Below are 16,395 nucleotides of genomic sequence, written 5' to 3'. Positions count from 1 at the left end.
ATTTTAAATAGATGAAAGATCAATAGTAGAATTCAGGATAGATAATCGTTATTGGTAGCAGCCATTGAAAAAAATATTTCCATGTACCAGTGTACTCGAAATTTCAATCATTGTGTCTACCTGCCTTTCACAGACCTCTAGGGCAATCCCTCCTCTCAAGGCCACTGATGGAAAAGCAAGCCTGGCTTGTAACATTGTGTATTACATAACCTCATCCTCCCACTGACATCATTAAACCAAAGGTGAGCAAGTACTTCAAGGGCCACAAATTCATATGTATATATGAATATAGTCATATATAGACAGATAGACAGATGGCACTTAAATTTTACGGAGTTTTTTCTATGCAAGTTGTATCTCAAGAAATAAAAATAAAGCTAATAAAAAAAAGAATAAGCTAGTCCAGTCAAATCAGATCTCTGTACGGACCTTTTAAACTAAGAGTATTGAGATAATGTTCTAACTAGCTCAGGGAAGAGAGGTTTTGAAAAGTCACAAGGCAAAATTGAGGCCATGAAGGATGATATGCGAACTGAAGTTATAAAGATGTTGAGCCCCTGTGTTGGCAGAATCCACGCTGCAGAGGAAAGAGAGGTAGAGAAGACCACAGAGAGAAGCAATGACAGAAAAAGCACACAGCTCACGCAGGAGGATGAGAGAGAACTTTCCAAGAGTCACCTTGTTTGTAGAAGGATTTTTCTGGCCTGTTTTCAGTGCATATCAATCCTGACACTAAACCTGGTTTTCCTTGAGGCTCAGAGATGTCAAGCCACTTGCCTGAGATTATTCAGCTAACATGGAAGGGAGCCATTACTTGAATCCAGGGCTGGCTTGCTCCACTGCTTCTGCTCTTTGCATGACATGGTAGTGAGTTACGGAGCCCTTACCAATGTGGAAGAAGATATGAATCTTACGGACAAGTGTGCTCCATCCCTCAGTCTTCCTTTTCATCCTGTATCATGCATGCTTTGTGCATGTGTGTGAATTGTATCCTTCTTTTGACAGTTTAGTATGTGTCCCTCTGTCTGTTCCGAGCCTCATCTAATCCCAAAGTTTCTGGCAATAAGGTATTGCATTGGGATGAATGAACTTAATAAAATTTTCACTTGCAGTCTACTTGTTTATTTTTATACTAGAAGTTGCTGAATGTTGATTTAAGCTGTGTTAATTTATGAGTTATTTACAGTTTTTTCCAATCTCTGTCATCTCCTCCTCCCCATTCTACTATTTACTTATATTCTTTCTCATTTCATTTACATTAACACTATTCAGTCTCCTCAGATCAGATCTTGAACCGTTTTGTTAATAAGAAAATATCCGATGTATGTAATAATAATAGCGAAACATGGTCTAGAGTTTTTCTGAGTAGGAAAGAACATATGTTGAGACACTCTTTCAAGGTCTGCCCTTTGTGGCTCTGGACAAAACGAATATCGTCATTTGGTTCAAGGAATGAGTTTTACGCTACCTTTTTCTAGGCATCTGGACAATACACAACTGGGATAGCTGCGTGTCATAATCCTGGCAACTGATCACATCCCTCAAATATCAACTGAGAGGTCTGACTCCATCCATGAATTTCTACCACCTTTGCCGGCATGGCCTCGTCTCAGGGAAAAGCATCTGAGTAACACCAATGATCAGCAGCGAAAAGTCACAAGATTATTTGAGAGCAGGATCCAGAAGCTCCTTTCAGAGAACCAGCTCGACACCCAGGAGTTTCTAAAATCTTAGAACTGCTTGGCGTTACCAATCAGCTTGGTGATCTTCAGAAGAATCCAGACTTTCCGGAAAGCCAGTGTTTCAGCTTTGAACAAACTGGCAAACTCTTGATAATAACCACCTTTATGGTCATTGGCATTCATCTCTGGTGTTCAACTGAAGTCCCATATGTTCTGTTCACAGATAAACAGAGTGAGATGCCTCTCCCCGGAGATCACCGACCTGCCTTTCCCCAATTGCATAAACATTTTTAGGTGGCTAATACTTTGGTGAGCAGCTAGGCAAAGGTCTTTGCAACTTGGCTATCTTGAATCTGAACAATCTATGCTCCACTCTTCTCTCTTCTCTATCCTGCTTGCTTGTCCATGAAACCATACTATAAATCTTATATTTGTGTTGCCCCAAATTCTAATAGAAAGGGCACAAATAAATGACAAAGAATAATATAGACAATGGCTCGCTCCTTCCCATCCTGCAGAATACAGTGCAAACACCACTGGGATGGGAATTAGGAATCAGGTTCTTGCTCCAGTTTAATTGCTGAGAGTGTGACTTTAGGCAAGTAATTAAATCTCTGAAAAACCCTCTAGAGTGAAAACAAAAATGCTGTCCTACCTTCCACTTAGGGCAACTATGAAAAGATGATATGATGCATGTGGCCACATATTTAACACTATTACGTAAGTATAAGGGATCAGCCTGAGAAAGGAGGAGGCAGGGAAGGCCATCAGGTGCCAATGAAAGGAGAAGGTCCTTTGTGTTGGGGGCATTGTTGTAGGATATTTGTTTATTTTATGATCACCAAAAGGCAAGGGAGGCCTCTGAAATGCTTACTTAGATGTAAACATTCCAGTTTGGCCTTTTTGTTTAAGAAACATTTTCTTTTGTTGTAGATAGCTCCCTTCAAAAAAACACAAGTATTATGGTATAATTTCTGGCATATGAGTGAAAGGAAACACATTTATCTTCTATGACATCAAACTAGTATTAGCTTTCCATTTCAGATTTGGGGATCTAAGAAATCAAATGATAACAAAGAAAATACCCAGGATAACTTGACAATTATTTTCATAAGCATCCACATAAAAAAGTGTTAAACTCTTTAATTGAAAAAATAGAGCAGCACAATGAATAGTGGTGTTTTTGATGCTGCTGTTGTTGCTTTGTTGCCGTCTCTTCATGCTAACATGACTTTTTCATTTCACACATTTTGAAACTTTAAAGTATGTGTGTGGTCAGGGGGTGGGGAGGACTTTGGGTGGAAACACTTTGAATTCTCTTGGGACACATTTTTCCTGGAGTTATTTGCTTCTTAAATGAAGCCAATGCCATCATTTATAACCATAACCCTGAAGGCAATATAGTTGCCTAAATATATAAACAAAATGAAATGTACAATATTCAGGCTCTTTAGCTGGTGCTTAAAAAATCTGGGATGGTTTGGAGGAAGACAAATAAGTAGTAAAAAGAATAGTCATATGCGATGCTATCTATCGACGTTTATTAAATGCCTTTTTGTGGTTCTGGTTGGTATTTTGGAAGACAAGATAAATGTACATGTGGAATCATACAATTACAAAGCTGGAAGCAATTTAAAAGGTATCTTAGGCAGCTTGTACACTATTCTGATGGAAGAAGTGATGCTAAAAGAAGATGAACTCTGAGGTTAGCCAGCTAGCAGACAAACAGGACTCAAACCCAGGTTTCCCAAGATTTAGTGCAAAGTTCCTTTGGACACTCTCTCCTCAAGAGCCCTTTTATATCAACTATTGCTAATGTATCATGTAAAATTCCCTAACACGCATATAAACAACCAAGTAACTTTCTAAACATGATGTTATAACAAGAATAGACATAAGCATTAGCTTTAGGCTCTGTCAACACATGTAAAAGTGGGGAGGGGATATTCAGCCATTACTCAAGTCATTTGATTAATGCCAACAGTCCAGATCTTTCAGGATCTGAAATGGATTGCTCTGTAGCCAAGGAGATGATTTGAAAGTGTGGAGGGCTTATGTGAAAAGGGTGCCTGGAAACACGTCTTTCTTTTTTGACTGTGTAGATTTGCACGAGAGTGCAGGTCAGAGAATTGTTAAAAAAGAGAATTGCCAAGAATAAATCAAATGACCAGACTTTGGAGGAAAATAATCAATTAGGTCATGTGTGGTCAACCCCATGAGGCAAGGGCAGGATTGCTCTTCATGTGCTGGACCCAAGTATTGTATTTTCTTCCAAAACTGCTTTGCAATGACATCGACTATGGCATGCTCCCCGTTCTCCTGTTCCACTGTTTACCATATAATGGCCCATTATGAAGGTTTTGCTGAAGGCAGAAATTAACCTTTTGGAGAAATTTCATTCCATTAAGTCTAGTTACATGAATCCAAGCTGATTTTATTTCTGATGGAAAGATTTTTTTAGCTAGCATTTAAGTGCTCAAAAAAATGTTCTGGGCTTGACTGTCTGTGAGAGATTTCCTGGTGGAAACAGAATTGTTAGTTCTCTATGGTCTCCATGGTGATTTTTTAAGGCCAAGTTTGAATCAGTCTTCTAAATATTGAGGCATAATTTGTAAATGCAATTGAATGAATAATAACAGAATTATCAACAATACAGTGTTACCTCTAATTCTGGTATTTGAGACTTTCCATAGATTACTTCCTAACTGGCCTTCAAATTGGCCTCTGAGCGTGACCTTAAGTCTCCCTTCTCCACTCATAATGTTCTAGCCGCTGCCTGTATTTTCTTTCACTCCATCCACTTTCTATTCATCTGATTCCTTTAAAGAGCAGCTCTATTCCACCCACTCCTGAGTCCTGTCTTTACTACCATCTCCTTGTAATCCCTGGGATCTTACCCAATTCCGATAACATAGGCTCCCCTGACTCAGGACATCCTACAGTGGAAAGAACTCTGGTTTGGATGTCAGGGGACCTTGGTTGGAGTTCTGTCCAAAACAAGCTTGATGGGCTTGCTTCAGTTTCCTGATCTCTCACTTTCCCAACTAACAATCGAGCAAGTTGGGCAAGATCATTTCCAACGCCCTTCGTCTGTAGATTCTATGATGAATCTCAGTTATAAAAACAAAATAAGACAGTCATCAGATAGCACTGTGCCCCTGCTCTACGTTTTTAATAGAGTGTTTTTCGTCCATTATCTTTTCAGATAAATGCTCAAAGATCAGAATTATGAAATGCAGCTAAAAGCTGCTGTGAGCTACTGAGAGGGAGAAGTCAATTCACCTCTCCAAGGAGACTCATGTGCTGATAAACCTTCAGAATGTGTCTGCAGGATGGGAGTGCTGTCAACCAAATGTTTCCAGTGGCAAAATAGAAGCATCGGATGATTTACTCTTTATTCTCTCTCTTTAATGGTCTAGAAAGCTATTAAACAAGGAAAAGGTCCAACAACTCCTCGTGGGCCAAGAATAAGTAAGTCTTTTGGGATCATCCATTTAGGACAATAGCCCAGAGTGTATGAATCTTCAAATGGACCAATAAGCGGGAGAATGAAGCAGTTGATGTTTTTGTGCTTTTCACGTGTTTTTTTTTTTCCCCCTTCTGTTACTTTGTTCCTCTATTTTGACCTATACATAGGTAAAAAGAAAGTAACAGATGAAGAAAACTACTCCAAAAGCTCTCAGCATTTGCTCCTTGAAGTCATGCATGGCTAAAATAAATATTTGTTGAGCACCTCCTATGTTACATTTACAAGTTAGGGGGTCGGTATAGTGTAGTGGTTAACATTACAGCTCCTGGAACCAGTTACTACAGTACTTAAAGGTGTGCTTGTCTCCTATTAACACACAACACATATCAGCTTTAATAGTTGCTTGGTAGTTGCTATTGGTACATACGGGGTACCAGACACAAGGTGAGGGAAATAATAACATTTCTGCCTTCATGGACTGCCAAAAGAAACCTTACATATGTTAATAAATACCTTTAAAACACTGTGTTTGAGAAAATTGTGGCTAGGAGCATAGAATGCACTCCAACACTCTGGACTGTTCTTCTCTTAGATACATCGCACCACATTTCCCAAGCTTGCGTTATAATAAATTAGACACACATAGGGTTTAAGTTTAAAACGTGAAATGCATAGAATAAATGTACACTGCAACCTGCGTCACAGTGGTCTGGCACTATTTTATAATCCTCCGGGCTGAAAAGATGTCTTTTTCTTATGGGCAGGAAAATGAACTCAGCCGATTTTTCTCCCAGACTCCTCTCCCCTCCCCCTCTCCAGACCCTTCTATCCTGTCCTTTGGTCCCCTGAGCCCCCTCCTCCTGTCTTGTGTGACACCCAGGCTCAATTACAGGATCTATCCCTCTGTGTTTTCCAAGTTACTTGGCTAAGCCAATAATGTGGGCACTGTGAGTTCCCTCAGTGCAGGATGCCGTTGTACATGTGACAATGAAATTAATTGTATGCTGGAATCCATTGGCTGTGCTGTAAGGCAACAGATCCACTCAGAGAAAGGGACAGCTCAGGAGAAGCCAGAGAAAGCAGGGCAAATTCTAGGCCTGCAGGCAAGGTAGCTGATGGCAGAAATTTTCCAGCTGTCACCATAACGGTGAGAGGAGAGACACTGAGCTCCTCCAGGGGCCAGCTGGGAGGCGCAGCCTCATTCTTTTACACCCCTTTCCTCTCTGAGATCGCTGGGACCACACTCGCCCCCAGCAGCGCAGCGCAATGCTCTCTAACTGGAACACACGTGTCAGTTCCCCATCTCCAACAACAGCTCTGTAAGGAGAGAGGTTATGGAGACAGAAAGAGTCCACGATAGTGTTTAGCCGGTGTCAGGTCAGACTAAAAACGGAATCTTGCTTCTGTCATGCTGTGGGATCGCAGAGAGCCACACAGAGACTAGAAAGCAGAGGAACTTAAGGCGATGATTTTATGTGGGTTTTAAAGGGCAGTTATGATTAGAAATGTGACTGTAAAAACAGCATTTCAATGTTCCAGATTTATTCCCCTTTGGTGACTTCCATGTCACATTCACTTAGTTTACAAATACAAACAAAAGATTCCCAACTGCAGCTGTGGGAAGCTGTGAAAGCGACTTGAATAAAGCAGCATCGAGTCCTGTCCTCAGCGGCGTTTGAAGAGCCCTGGCCACCGGCTGGAAGGCCGGGGAAGCTGGCGGAACAGCGGAGGCGGTGACGGATGTGGGTGACAGGCGGGCTGCTGAACCGGAGCTCCAGCCTCGGGTGTCTGCGAGGCTGATTAATCCACATCTTCTCAGCCACCCTCACTGTAGCGCGGCTCTGTCAACAAGTGCTTCTGAAAGGGCTACAAAGTAATTTCCAAAGTGTAAACAAAGCAATTTGTTAGAAAAAAAAAAAAAATTACAGAGAGAAAGAAAAAAAGCAAAGTGCTCAGTGTGTGCCAGGTGTCATATCAGGCTGTATTAGGCTGGAAAATTCTAGACACCTATATTCTCGTGGCACACTGGCCACTATCTGGTACATTCTGACAAGTCCTCTGATTCAATTCCTCTGATGTCCACGAAATCCAGACCCAGCTGCACACCGTGCGCCAGGCTCTGTGCCAGGCCAGAGCTTTCCTATCAGTATCGGAGGAATGAGGGCAAGACTAATAACATTTGTCTTTCAACCTATAAAGTTTAACATGCTGTCTGCTACTTGATGCGCAGCTCCACGAGGACCCATATCTTCTACAGCCTGGTCCCTGGACACAGAGCCAAAGCACGCAGGAACTTCAAGGACAAATTGCAAGATGTAAGACAGTAGAGCTAATGGAAACAGAGTAGGGTCTGACGTATTAACCAGGAAGCGTGGCCAATACAGTCAGTTGTCCATCCAGTATTTAGTCTCCCATTGCTTCTTGTTCTGAGAAACCCAACTTTGGGGGCAGGGTGGCAATGTGCCCAACCCAAAACGTGGTTGTTCAGAGACAATCCTGATAAATCTGATTCCCAATTTCCCAGCTTCTATGGGAAGACTTGCAACCCAGATCTCACCAAAAAGCTCTTAGTGGAAGTCCACTGGGAAGAGAGTGGGACAAGGTGAGCTATAAAAATGTTTGCTTTCCTGATTAAAGAAAATGGATGTGGTTGCCAACACCTCTTCCTCCTTCCACAGTCTTCCTGTCTTGTATAGAGATATGATAGCTGGAGCTGCAGCAGCCTTCCTGTGACCAGGAGAGGAAAGCCACATGAATGGCAGAAATTCTGGACCTAATATGGCTGAGTCACTAAAATGACAGGAGTAATTGCATGCCTCTGCTGTTGTTGTGGAAGAAAAACAAAGCCTTGCTCTTGGAAGCCTCTGTAATCAGAATTCTATTTCAGATAGCTGAACATGTTCCTAACTGAGATGGTGGAAAGGGATGGGGCTGTTCCACCTCTCTGGAGGGAGACTCTGCAACCGCAAGCACCTAGTCTAAGGTGCAGAACAAAATTGGGACTGACCCAAGCAAATATCACAATCAACAGCCCCAAGGAGGTAGGCTGGGCTTCCACATTGACCGGGTTTCATTTTTCTGGGGAACTGCAGTAAAACAAACAGAACAAAACAAAACCCTGTCTTCCCTCGGGACCTTATGGCAGAGTCATTTTCATGCAGAAGAGGAACTCCAGCATTTTCTCTAAAAAGTCCTGGATGTGGCCCACATCCCCAGTGCCATCCCGCGGGTGTCTCTCTTTCCACCCAGCTCTTGCTTCTTGCCACTTCTGACACTTACACGTTCTCCCACTGGGATCCCCGCCTAGCCTGCCTATGGTAAGTATCTGTCTTCTCAAGCCAAATACACTCTCCCTGCAGATGCACTGCCTCCGTGTTTGGGTAAGCGCTTATCTCTCCCATCACTGCCACTTTCCCTGGGCTTTCGGTGGTCACCTGAGTGGAAAACAAACCAAAGCCCAGAACAAGAAAGAAAGCCAGATAAACACATGGCCCTTCAAGCTGATGACTCCTGATGGCCATGGGCAGAAAGTAAAGTGCAGGGTTTCCAGTGGCGGCCTTCGGATTTGGTCTTTCTTGCTTTGAAATACATTTCTTTTAGAGAAACTTACTTAACCTTTCAGCCATTTAGTTTGCTGATCTGTAAAGGGGGGGGGGGAATAATAACATAGCCCTCATAGAGTTGTTGTAGCTGAGATGACTTCTCATCTCATTTAGATGATATCTCATTTAGAATAGTGCCTGATACATACTAAGTATCCAAGAAACCTAACCTATTTGAGTGACAGGAGATCATTTTATGAGCAAATGTTTATTGAATATTGTTTATATGCTGGGTACCTGGAATACACTGCTGAGCACTCAGCCTTGCTCCCTGTCTTCAGGGATCTTCTAATATAAGAGAAAGTCAGTTGATAATCCCCACTCTTTCGTGTTACAAGAGATATGAGATGAAGTCAAAAGAAAGGTGCTAGATAACACATAACCTGCCTGCAAGGAAGGCTGGGAAACATACAGGATCCTAAGACAGATCTGGGGAGCACCAGCTCTCTTTGCCACAGTAAGTCCATTTGGTTAAAATATCCTAATGCTCCCTCCTCCCAGGTGTGGAGCATATTTACGCTTCCCAAGGGAGACCATCTCAAGTTCAACCCCACATGCAGTCAATGCATTGTACCGTCTGGTCCAATCAGAAGAAAGAAACCACATAGTAATTTGAACAGGGAAAGTTTAATACAAAGAACTATTAACTGTGACAGAGAATGGGAGTAGTAAGGGATTAACTAGTTAGAAGTCAAGAGAACTTTGAGAATATAGAAACAGCAGATATAAGGAGCAGCCACAACTGTTGGGCTGAGATATCACACCCAAGGAAGAGCCTTATGTGGTATCCACTCTCTACCCCCAGCATCCAGGGCTGAGATCCGACCTTGTTGGAAAGGCCATTGTGTAGCTCTGTGATGGCCGAGAAGTCACTGTGATGCCATGCTGGGAGCCTTGCTGGAAATTTACCCTCTAGAATTTGCTGGAAAACTGTCCTTTAGGAAAGCTATTCTCAAAGAGGTGTTGACTCCAGTGAGTGAGGTACTCTACTACAAAATGCTCACAGAGGAGATGCCAAGCAAGCTGGTGGCTGCTGGGATGTGCTGGCCACCATGCACCACAGGAGCGTGACAGTGGTGAAGCCGCACACACTGCAGGAGCCTGCCTGGGGAGCACAGCAAAAGCAGGGAGCAAACCCTTTCTCCTCCTGGAATCTGTCTCAGGGCTGTGTACCGCATCAGTGCAAGCTGTTGAGGGGAAAACAGTTAACAGCCAGATCCATTTTCACAGCACAGTCCAAAAGGGTGAGTTTGGAGCAGAGAGGCAATAGATTGATAAACAGCACAACACACACACACGCACTCGGTAGACAATGGTGTAACCAGAATAGGATAACTGTAGTGAACACTCCCACTTGGAAAAGGGAAAGTGAGGGAGGCCGCAGAAGATACTAGTCACAGTGATTCTGCGTGGAAAACTGGGCAGCTTGTTGACCCCCAGCTGGAGTAGAGTTCTAGACCAGGCCATGAATGTGCTCTCTGGAAGGCCCCTTTGTCCATTTCCTCTGTATCCCGTGGCTCCGCTGTCTGAGGGGTTCTTCCGAGATCCTGGGGTTGTCTGAAGTGTCAGACAGTCAAAGACATTTTGTTGTCTAGGCTCGTGGCCTCTTAGGGTCATGCATTCCTTCAAAAACATAATTGGATGCAGATCCATCTACTTTTCCTCAGGTCCATGTACAAGAACCACATGCAGATGTCTTAAGAGAGACAAGTTTCAGAGCCATTATATTATTTTTTATTTTTGCCCCCACACCTCTCTCTCCCAGCTGAATTAAAACTATCTTAAGGCTCTCAGACACACTCTGATCTTTGCCCCCAATCACTTTGTCCTCCTGAGAGGTTATTCTGGACATTTGTCATTCAAAGCCTTTCCCAATTCCTTCTCTTACTGCTTGAACTTCTGAAACAGTTTTTCCAACCCTGCAAGGCCCCAAATTTCTGGACTCTTTCTGTTTCATTCCAATTTCTTTCTGCTTGGAAAGCCTAATTCCTTATTGAGCTCATCTCTTTCTTGTAATACCCTCCTGAATCTACAGCAGTGGCTAACATATCACCAGTAACAACTGTGTTTTTATTCTTTTTTCCTAGCACTGAAGACACATTACACCTGTTCTCACTGTTTTCGTTGTCAAACATGGATGATCTTTTCAGCTTCCAGACCAGGTTCTGCATAGCTGACTGCTCAACCCCTTATCAAATGCCACGTACATTAGGTTTTTCTAAAGTCAGGACCCCATTTTTGGAACCAATACTCATTTTAGTCAAGAAAATTAATGCTTGCTGTTGCAGCATACCAACCCTAAAATCTTAGAGGCTTAACAGAATAAAGGCTTATTTCACATTAAATCCAAGTCTGATATAGATTGAACAGCTTTGTTCTATCGTCAAGCTACACACAACCTTCTGGAACACACAGCCTTCAAGATCAGCATGGCAGGGAAGGAGAAAAATTGTAACGAAAAGGGCTTCTCAAAGTACAGAGTGAGGGCAAGTATGTTCTAGAATGAAGGATCAGCATTTATAGAGAAAGCATGGTGGCACTTTGGAAATATACCGGGCTAAGAGGCAAGGAGCTAACGCCAAGTCATTCTTGATGATGAAGAGACATATCTCAAAATATCATTAGACTGGACTTCTCTTTGATCAGGGCTTGAGCAGTGTTAAAGCAATATGGGATTCATGGTGGGACTGAAATAGGAAGGGACAAAGAGACCATATTTGAATTTTTCCAAGAATATATAGTACCTAGATATGTAATCAGAATATTTTTAATGCCTTCATTTTCACAGATGAATATATGTTTCACTTTACTTAAAAAAACAGGTATAATTTATCCTTCACTCAACAATTCCACTTTCAGGAGTTTTTCTAAGGGCAATAATTATGGATTACTAAGATAAAGTGACAATATAATTTATTGCCCAAACTGAGATACTTGTGGGTGAAAGAGTATGCTATAAAGAATGACAGTGGGACAACAAGTGCAAACTATTCTATCCTGGGCAAAAGCCGGTGAATGGTATCATGAAATTTCTACGTCAGTATCATGAAATGTGTTATATCACTATTTACAATGTAAAAGTAAATGAACAAACCATAGTAATAAACAAATAGACAAGTATTATAATTCTCATATAAAATGATGACATAGTAAGCAGCTGATAAAAAGATGTTATAAATAAAATATTTGATACCATGGAAAGAGGTCACAATATACCAAGATGCGAAAAAAGCAGTTTAAAAATTTATTTCCATTTATAGGGTGGGGGAAAAGATAGTGAAAAACTGCTACAGCGTGTTCAAATTTTTTAACTTGAATGACTGAATGGTAGAATGATGTGTGTGTGTGTGTGTGCGTCTTTCTTATTTTTACTTATCGTATTTTCTAGCTTGCTTCATTCTTACTGGTCAGCAGTCTAGGGAGTCCGTACTTAAAGAAGTTACTTTTGGATCTCACCAAGGTTTTTACAAGTAGATTCACCTGAAGGGCAGCTCAGAGTCAAAGAATAATGATTCTTGCCAGAAATACAGCACTTTCACATTAAAGTGCTTTCGTGTGCGTTATCTGACTTGATCTACTCAACAGTAGACAGGTATTATAATTCTCACTTTACAGTTTCAGAATGTGAATTTCTGAAAGATTAACTTAATTGCCCAAAGTCAAACATATATTTTGAGGTAAAGTTGGGATTATAACTTGCGTCTCCCAACTCTGAGTTCTAATTTCTTTCAAAGGTAAATTCATAGAGTCCTCCTGGGTCAGTGGTTGGGACCCAAAATTTCATCATGGACAGAGCCAAGGGGCCTCTATTGGTTGGAAGGGATCTCTGGAAAATTTGTCTTGAAACTTCATAGGCACAAGTGATGTCTTGCCTGATTGCCAGAAAATTAAAACGCCTGAAATTAATAAAAATTCAAATTCTTTTCCCATGAACTGAAGACTTCACTGAGTTTTAAGGATGTAACATTTAAGATTTTCTTTTTCTTCCTAGTGGAATTTATTCCAATGCTAGTTTATATAATTTAAAGCATTTACTTAGTTTCTTCTTTCTGTAAATCAAGACATTAGACCATAAGCTTTCTATTTATTTATTAATAGATTTGCTTACATTATTGATGCTGATGTATCTTGGGGGATGCTAATAAAGATAACAGGGGTGGAGAAGGAAGTTAAGGGTTAATTCAACCTTTGGCATGCCCTCTGCTTATGACTCAGATCAGTGTGGCATCTTCTCATTTGGACTTTAAATTCTTTCAGGGACTTCCTGAGGACACAAGCATTACTTCCTGCCGGGGCTCAAATCTAGCCAAGGAATACTGAATGAATCAGCTACAAACACAATGATTCTCCACTGCTGTTTCTTTGGAAATGAAATGCTAAATTGGTGAAGGGTGATGGGAAAGAGTTATGGGGTAAATCTCTAATATATGTTTCCCTTTGTTTATTCTAATGAATAGAAAGCTGCCTGGCTCCTGTTGACTATGCATATTCTTGGGTTTGAACAGACATTTAATTTCTTATTGTAATCATTTCTTTGAATGATCACAGAATTGAAGGACAGTCACTCACATCTGCATAATTTTTAGTCCTGACACCTGACAACCTTGTCTTACAGACCTGGCCTCAATTTATATTGTTGATGTTTAATATTTACTATTCCTTAAAAAATTTGCATCAAGTATTTCATCAATTATTTTCAGTAGATTTTTATGTCATGAATTTTATAGCTTATGTTGTTCTGAGGGTCAAGCATTTGCAGATAAGTTGCAGAAATTTAAAATGGCCATCTGACCCTGCATTCAGGTGGGAAGGGGGAGGACCTAGGGAGCTAATTCTAGGCAAGCTTTGTATTTCTTGATTTAAAATTTTTTGATATTTTGTTGTAATTTCATTTGCACATAGTAAACAAATAAAATTAGATTTTGTTTTATGACACTGAAGGAAGGGAATGCGGATGCAATAGTCAAAAGAGTACAGATAATATTGAGAGAGGTCCATGGTTCAAATCTTAGCTTCACCATTTACAAACTGAGTGACTTAGGGCAAGTTAGTCTTACATTTCTCATCTTATTTTTTCATTCAAAAAATACCTAATTTGTGAAGTTGTGAGGATTATATAAAATAATGTATACAGAAGGTCTATCAAAGAATAGGTATGTGTTTTACCCCTTTAGGTTTTATGTTAAAAATATAGTATTGGATTTGCTGTACCTGGTGATAATGGACTTTAGGGGAAACATGTAATTATCTGGTTTGGCTTAAATTTTTCTCTGTATAAACCATCTATGTGATTTTTCCCATTAACATTATGTTGACTTTGACGTTTACCTCAAAAGATGAAATTAGGACTTTGAATTATGCAACATGGTAGAATATCCTAATGTGAAAATACCAGAGTGACAGAAACAAGAAGAAAACTCAGAGCCCTGGGAGTAAGCATGTGTGATGACACTGTGGCACCTTGAGGTGGGAAACAGGAAGTTGATTTAGACCAAACACCACCAAATAGACATCCATGGATTATGTTGTAAACTATTAAAGAGGTTAAAGAAATAAATGATGGTTTAGAAAACACCAAGGAAAGTAGAGAGCCATATTTTTAAATGGCAGATTTGAAAAGGAACTATATAGAACTTTTAGAAATAAAAAGTAGTCATTCAAATTAAAATTTAAATGGATATTTAAAACAAAAATGTCAACATATCTGAGTCAAGAATTGGTAGATAAGAAAATGGATCTAAGGATATTAGTGTCAGAAGGAAATATTTTTTAAAAACTATGAAAGATATGTTACAATACACAAAAGAAGGCATTAATGTCACTCGTGAAATTATGTGTCTGTTCTTTGACTGCCATCTTAGCACATATGGGATTGCATTTCCTGGTCCCTTTATGCATGGGCTGGATCACATGCTTAGTTCTGGCCAATGAGTAATGAATGGATGTGATGAGTATCTCCTAAAGCAAACAGCTAGTTGCCAGAGTGTTCTTTTCTCTTTGAATGGTAACAGGGTCCCTTAGCTCGGTTCCCTGAGTAACTATAATGAGCAGAATCCCTCTGATGAATTTAAAATTAACTTTTAGAGTGAATGAAAAAATAAATGAAATCAATCTTTGATGTTTTGGACCACTGATATTTGGGGAATATTTGTTATACTAGTATAGCCTAGTCAAGGGACTAGACTAAGTAAAGTCTATAAACCCCACCACCTCTTTTGGTAAATGAAATGTCACTGGAACATAGCCAAACCCATTCTTTTATGTAATATTTATGGCTTCTCTCATGCTGCAACAGCAGAGTTGAATAGTCATGACAGGCACTACATGGTCCACAAAACCTAAAATAGCTGTCCCTTTAAGAAAATGTTTGCTGACCTAGCCTAAACTCTCTGATAAAGAAAGGAGAGAATAAAAACTATCAAAAATCTTGTAAAAGTTCCAACAGGTGATAATTTTTAATAAAAGACAAAGAAATATTAGAGGTATAATGGCAGAGAATTTTCTTAATTAAAGAATAAAAACCTGATAAAATATTAAGAATCGTGATTCCCCTTGTGGTAGAGCAGATTGCAGCAGACCAATGTTCATATTGGCAAAAGTTTAGAGAATCGAAAAGAAATTATATATATATTTGAAGGCATTAGAGAACTGCTAAGAAAACAAGACTCAGAGGGCTAAAATCTCAGAAATAAAGGAATTGTAGAGAGGTACGACTGTATTTTTTGACTACTTCATCCTTCAAGGAATCTGCAAATTTTTTGTGACAATTCAGGCAGAAGGCCACTGTTATGACATAAAGAAACTAGCAAATATTTTGGAACTCTTGGGAGTAAAGAAGCAAACATAGGCGTTTCAAACTGTCAAATAATCCAGAAGCTAGAGGACCATAATCCTGTTGAAGAAGCAGACTCAGAGTGGTAAGTCCAACATTTTGCTGGTTTTCCTCTAAGGCATTTGCAGTGCAAATGTGGGATGATAATTAGCTAGGTGCGTTAAAAAAAAAAAAGGGCAGAAGGAAGGGCTTATAAACACCTCAAAGATCTGGAGGGCTAAACGCCAGAGGTGGATGAGAAAAACAATAAACAGAGTCATGATACTTGCAACCCAGAAATGAATAAGCTCCCTCTCTGAGAGAAATAATTTTTTCTGATGCTACTCAATCCGCCTAATAGAGGAGACACGTACACTGGAGAAAGACCATGCAAAACCTCTAAAATTTATCCTACATGATGTCTAGCGTTCAACAAAAAATTACAAGAAAGGAGAGAAATAAGGAATATAAAACAGGAGAAACAAAAATGACAAAAATACCAGCTGTCCACTGAAATATAAGTGATAATTTTAATGCATTAAATGTTCCAAATAATCCAATTAAAAGACAAACATCATAAAATTGGATTAAAAAAAAACCCACAACCATATAATGCTTTCAAGACACACTCTGTAAATGTGAGAACACAAAAACTTGCAAGTTGATGGATGAGAAAACAATATGGCATGCAAGCACTAATCTAAAGAAAGTTGACAAATATATTAATAAATTAGACTCTAAGACAAAAGTATTGCTAAAGAAAAACAGGGAGACTACATAATAACAAGTGTTAATCTACCAAGATCATATAAAACTTCTAAATTTTTGCAT

General features: G+C 40.0%; 1 protein-coding gene across 5 annotated transcripts in view; it reads left to right on the top strand.

Moving 5' to 3' along the window:
• Window positions 1-16,395, top strand: part of AGBL1 (AGBL carboxypeptidase 1) — an 806,151-nt gene that overhangs the window by 757,311 nt on the left and 32,445 nt on the right. Inside the window, exon 25 of one of the 5 annotated variants that reach the window (XR_011497363.1) lies at window positions 13,011-13,165. The exons of 3 other annotated variants lie outside the window; for them this stretch is intronic. Coding sequence is in view for 1 of the 2 variants with exons in the window: in XM_070495687.1 (XP_070351788.1) it covers window positions 1,479-1,506 (28 nt within the window). In the remaining variant the exon portion in view is untranslated. Of the gene's footprint in view, window positions 1-1,478; window positions 8,762-13,010; window positions 13,166-16,395 lie in introns of those variants that run through there. One more of the 5 variants, XM_070495687.1, reaches the window with a different exon arrangement.

Source organism: Equus asinus, chromosome 2 (assembly GCF_041296235.1).
Source record: "Equus asinus isolate D_3611 breed Donkey chromosome 2, EquAss-T2T_v2, whole genome shotgun sequence".
NCBI lineage: Eukaryota > Metazoa > Chordata > Mammalia > Perissodactyla > Equidae > Equus > Equus asinus.
This window is presented reverse-complemented; position numbering and strand designations above follow the sequence as displayed.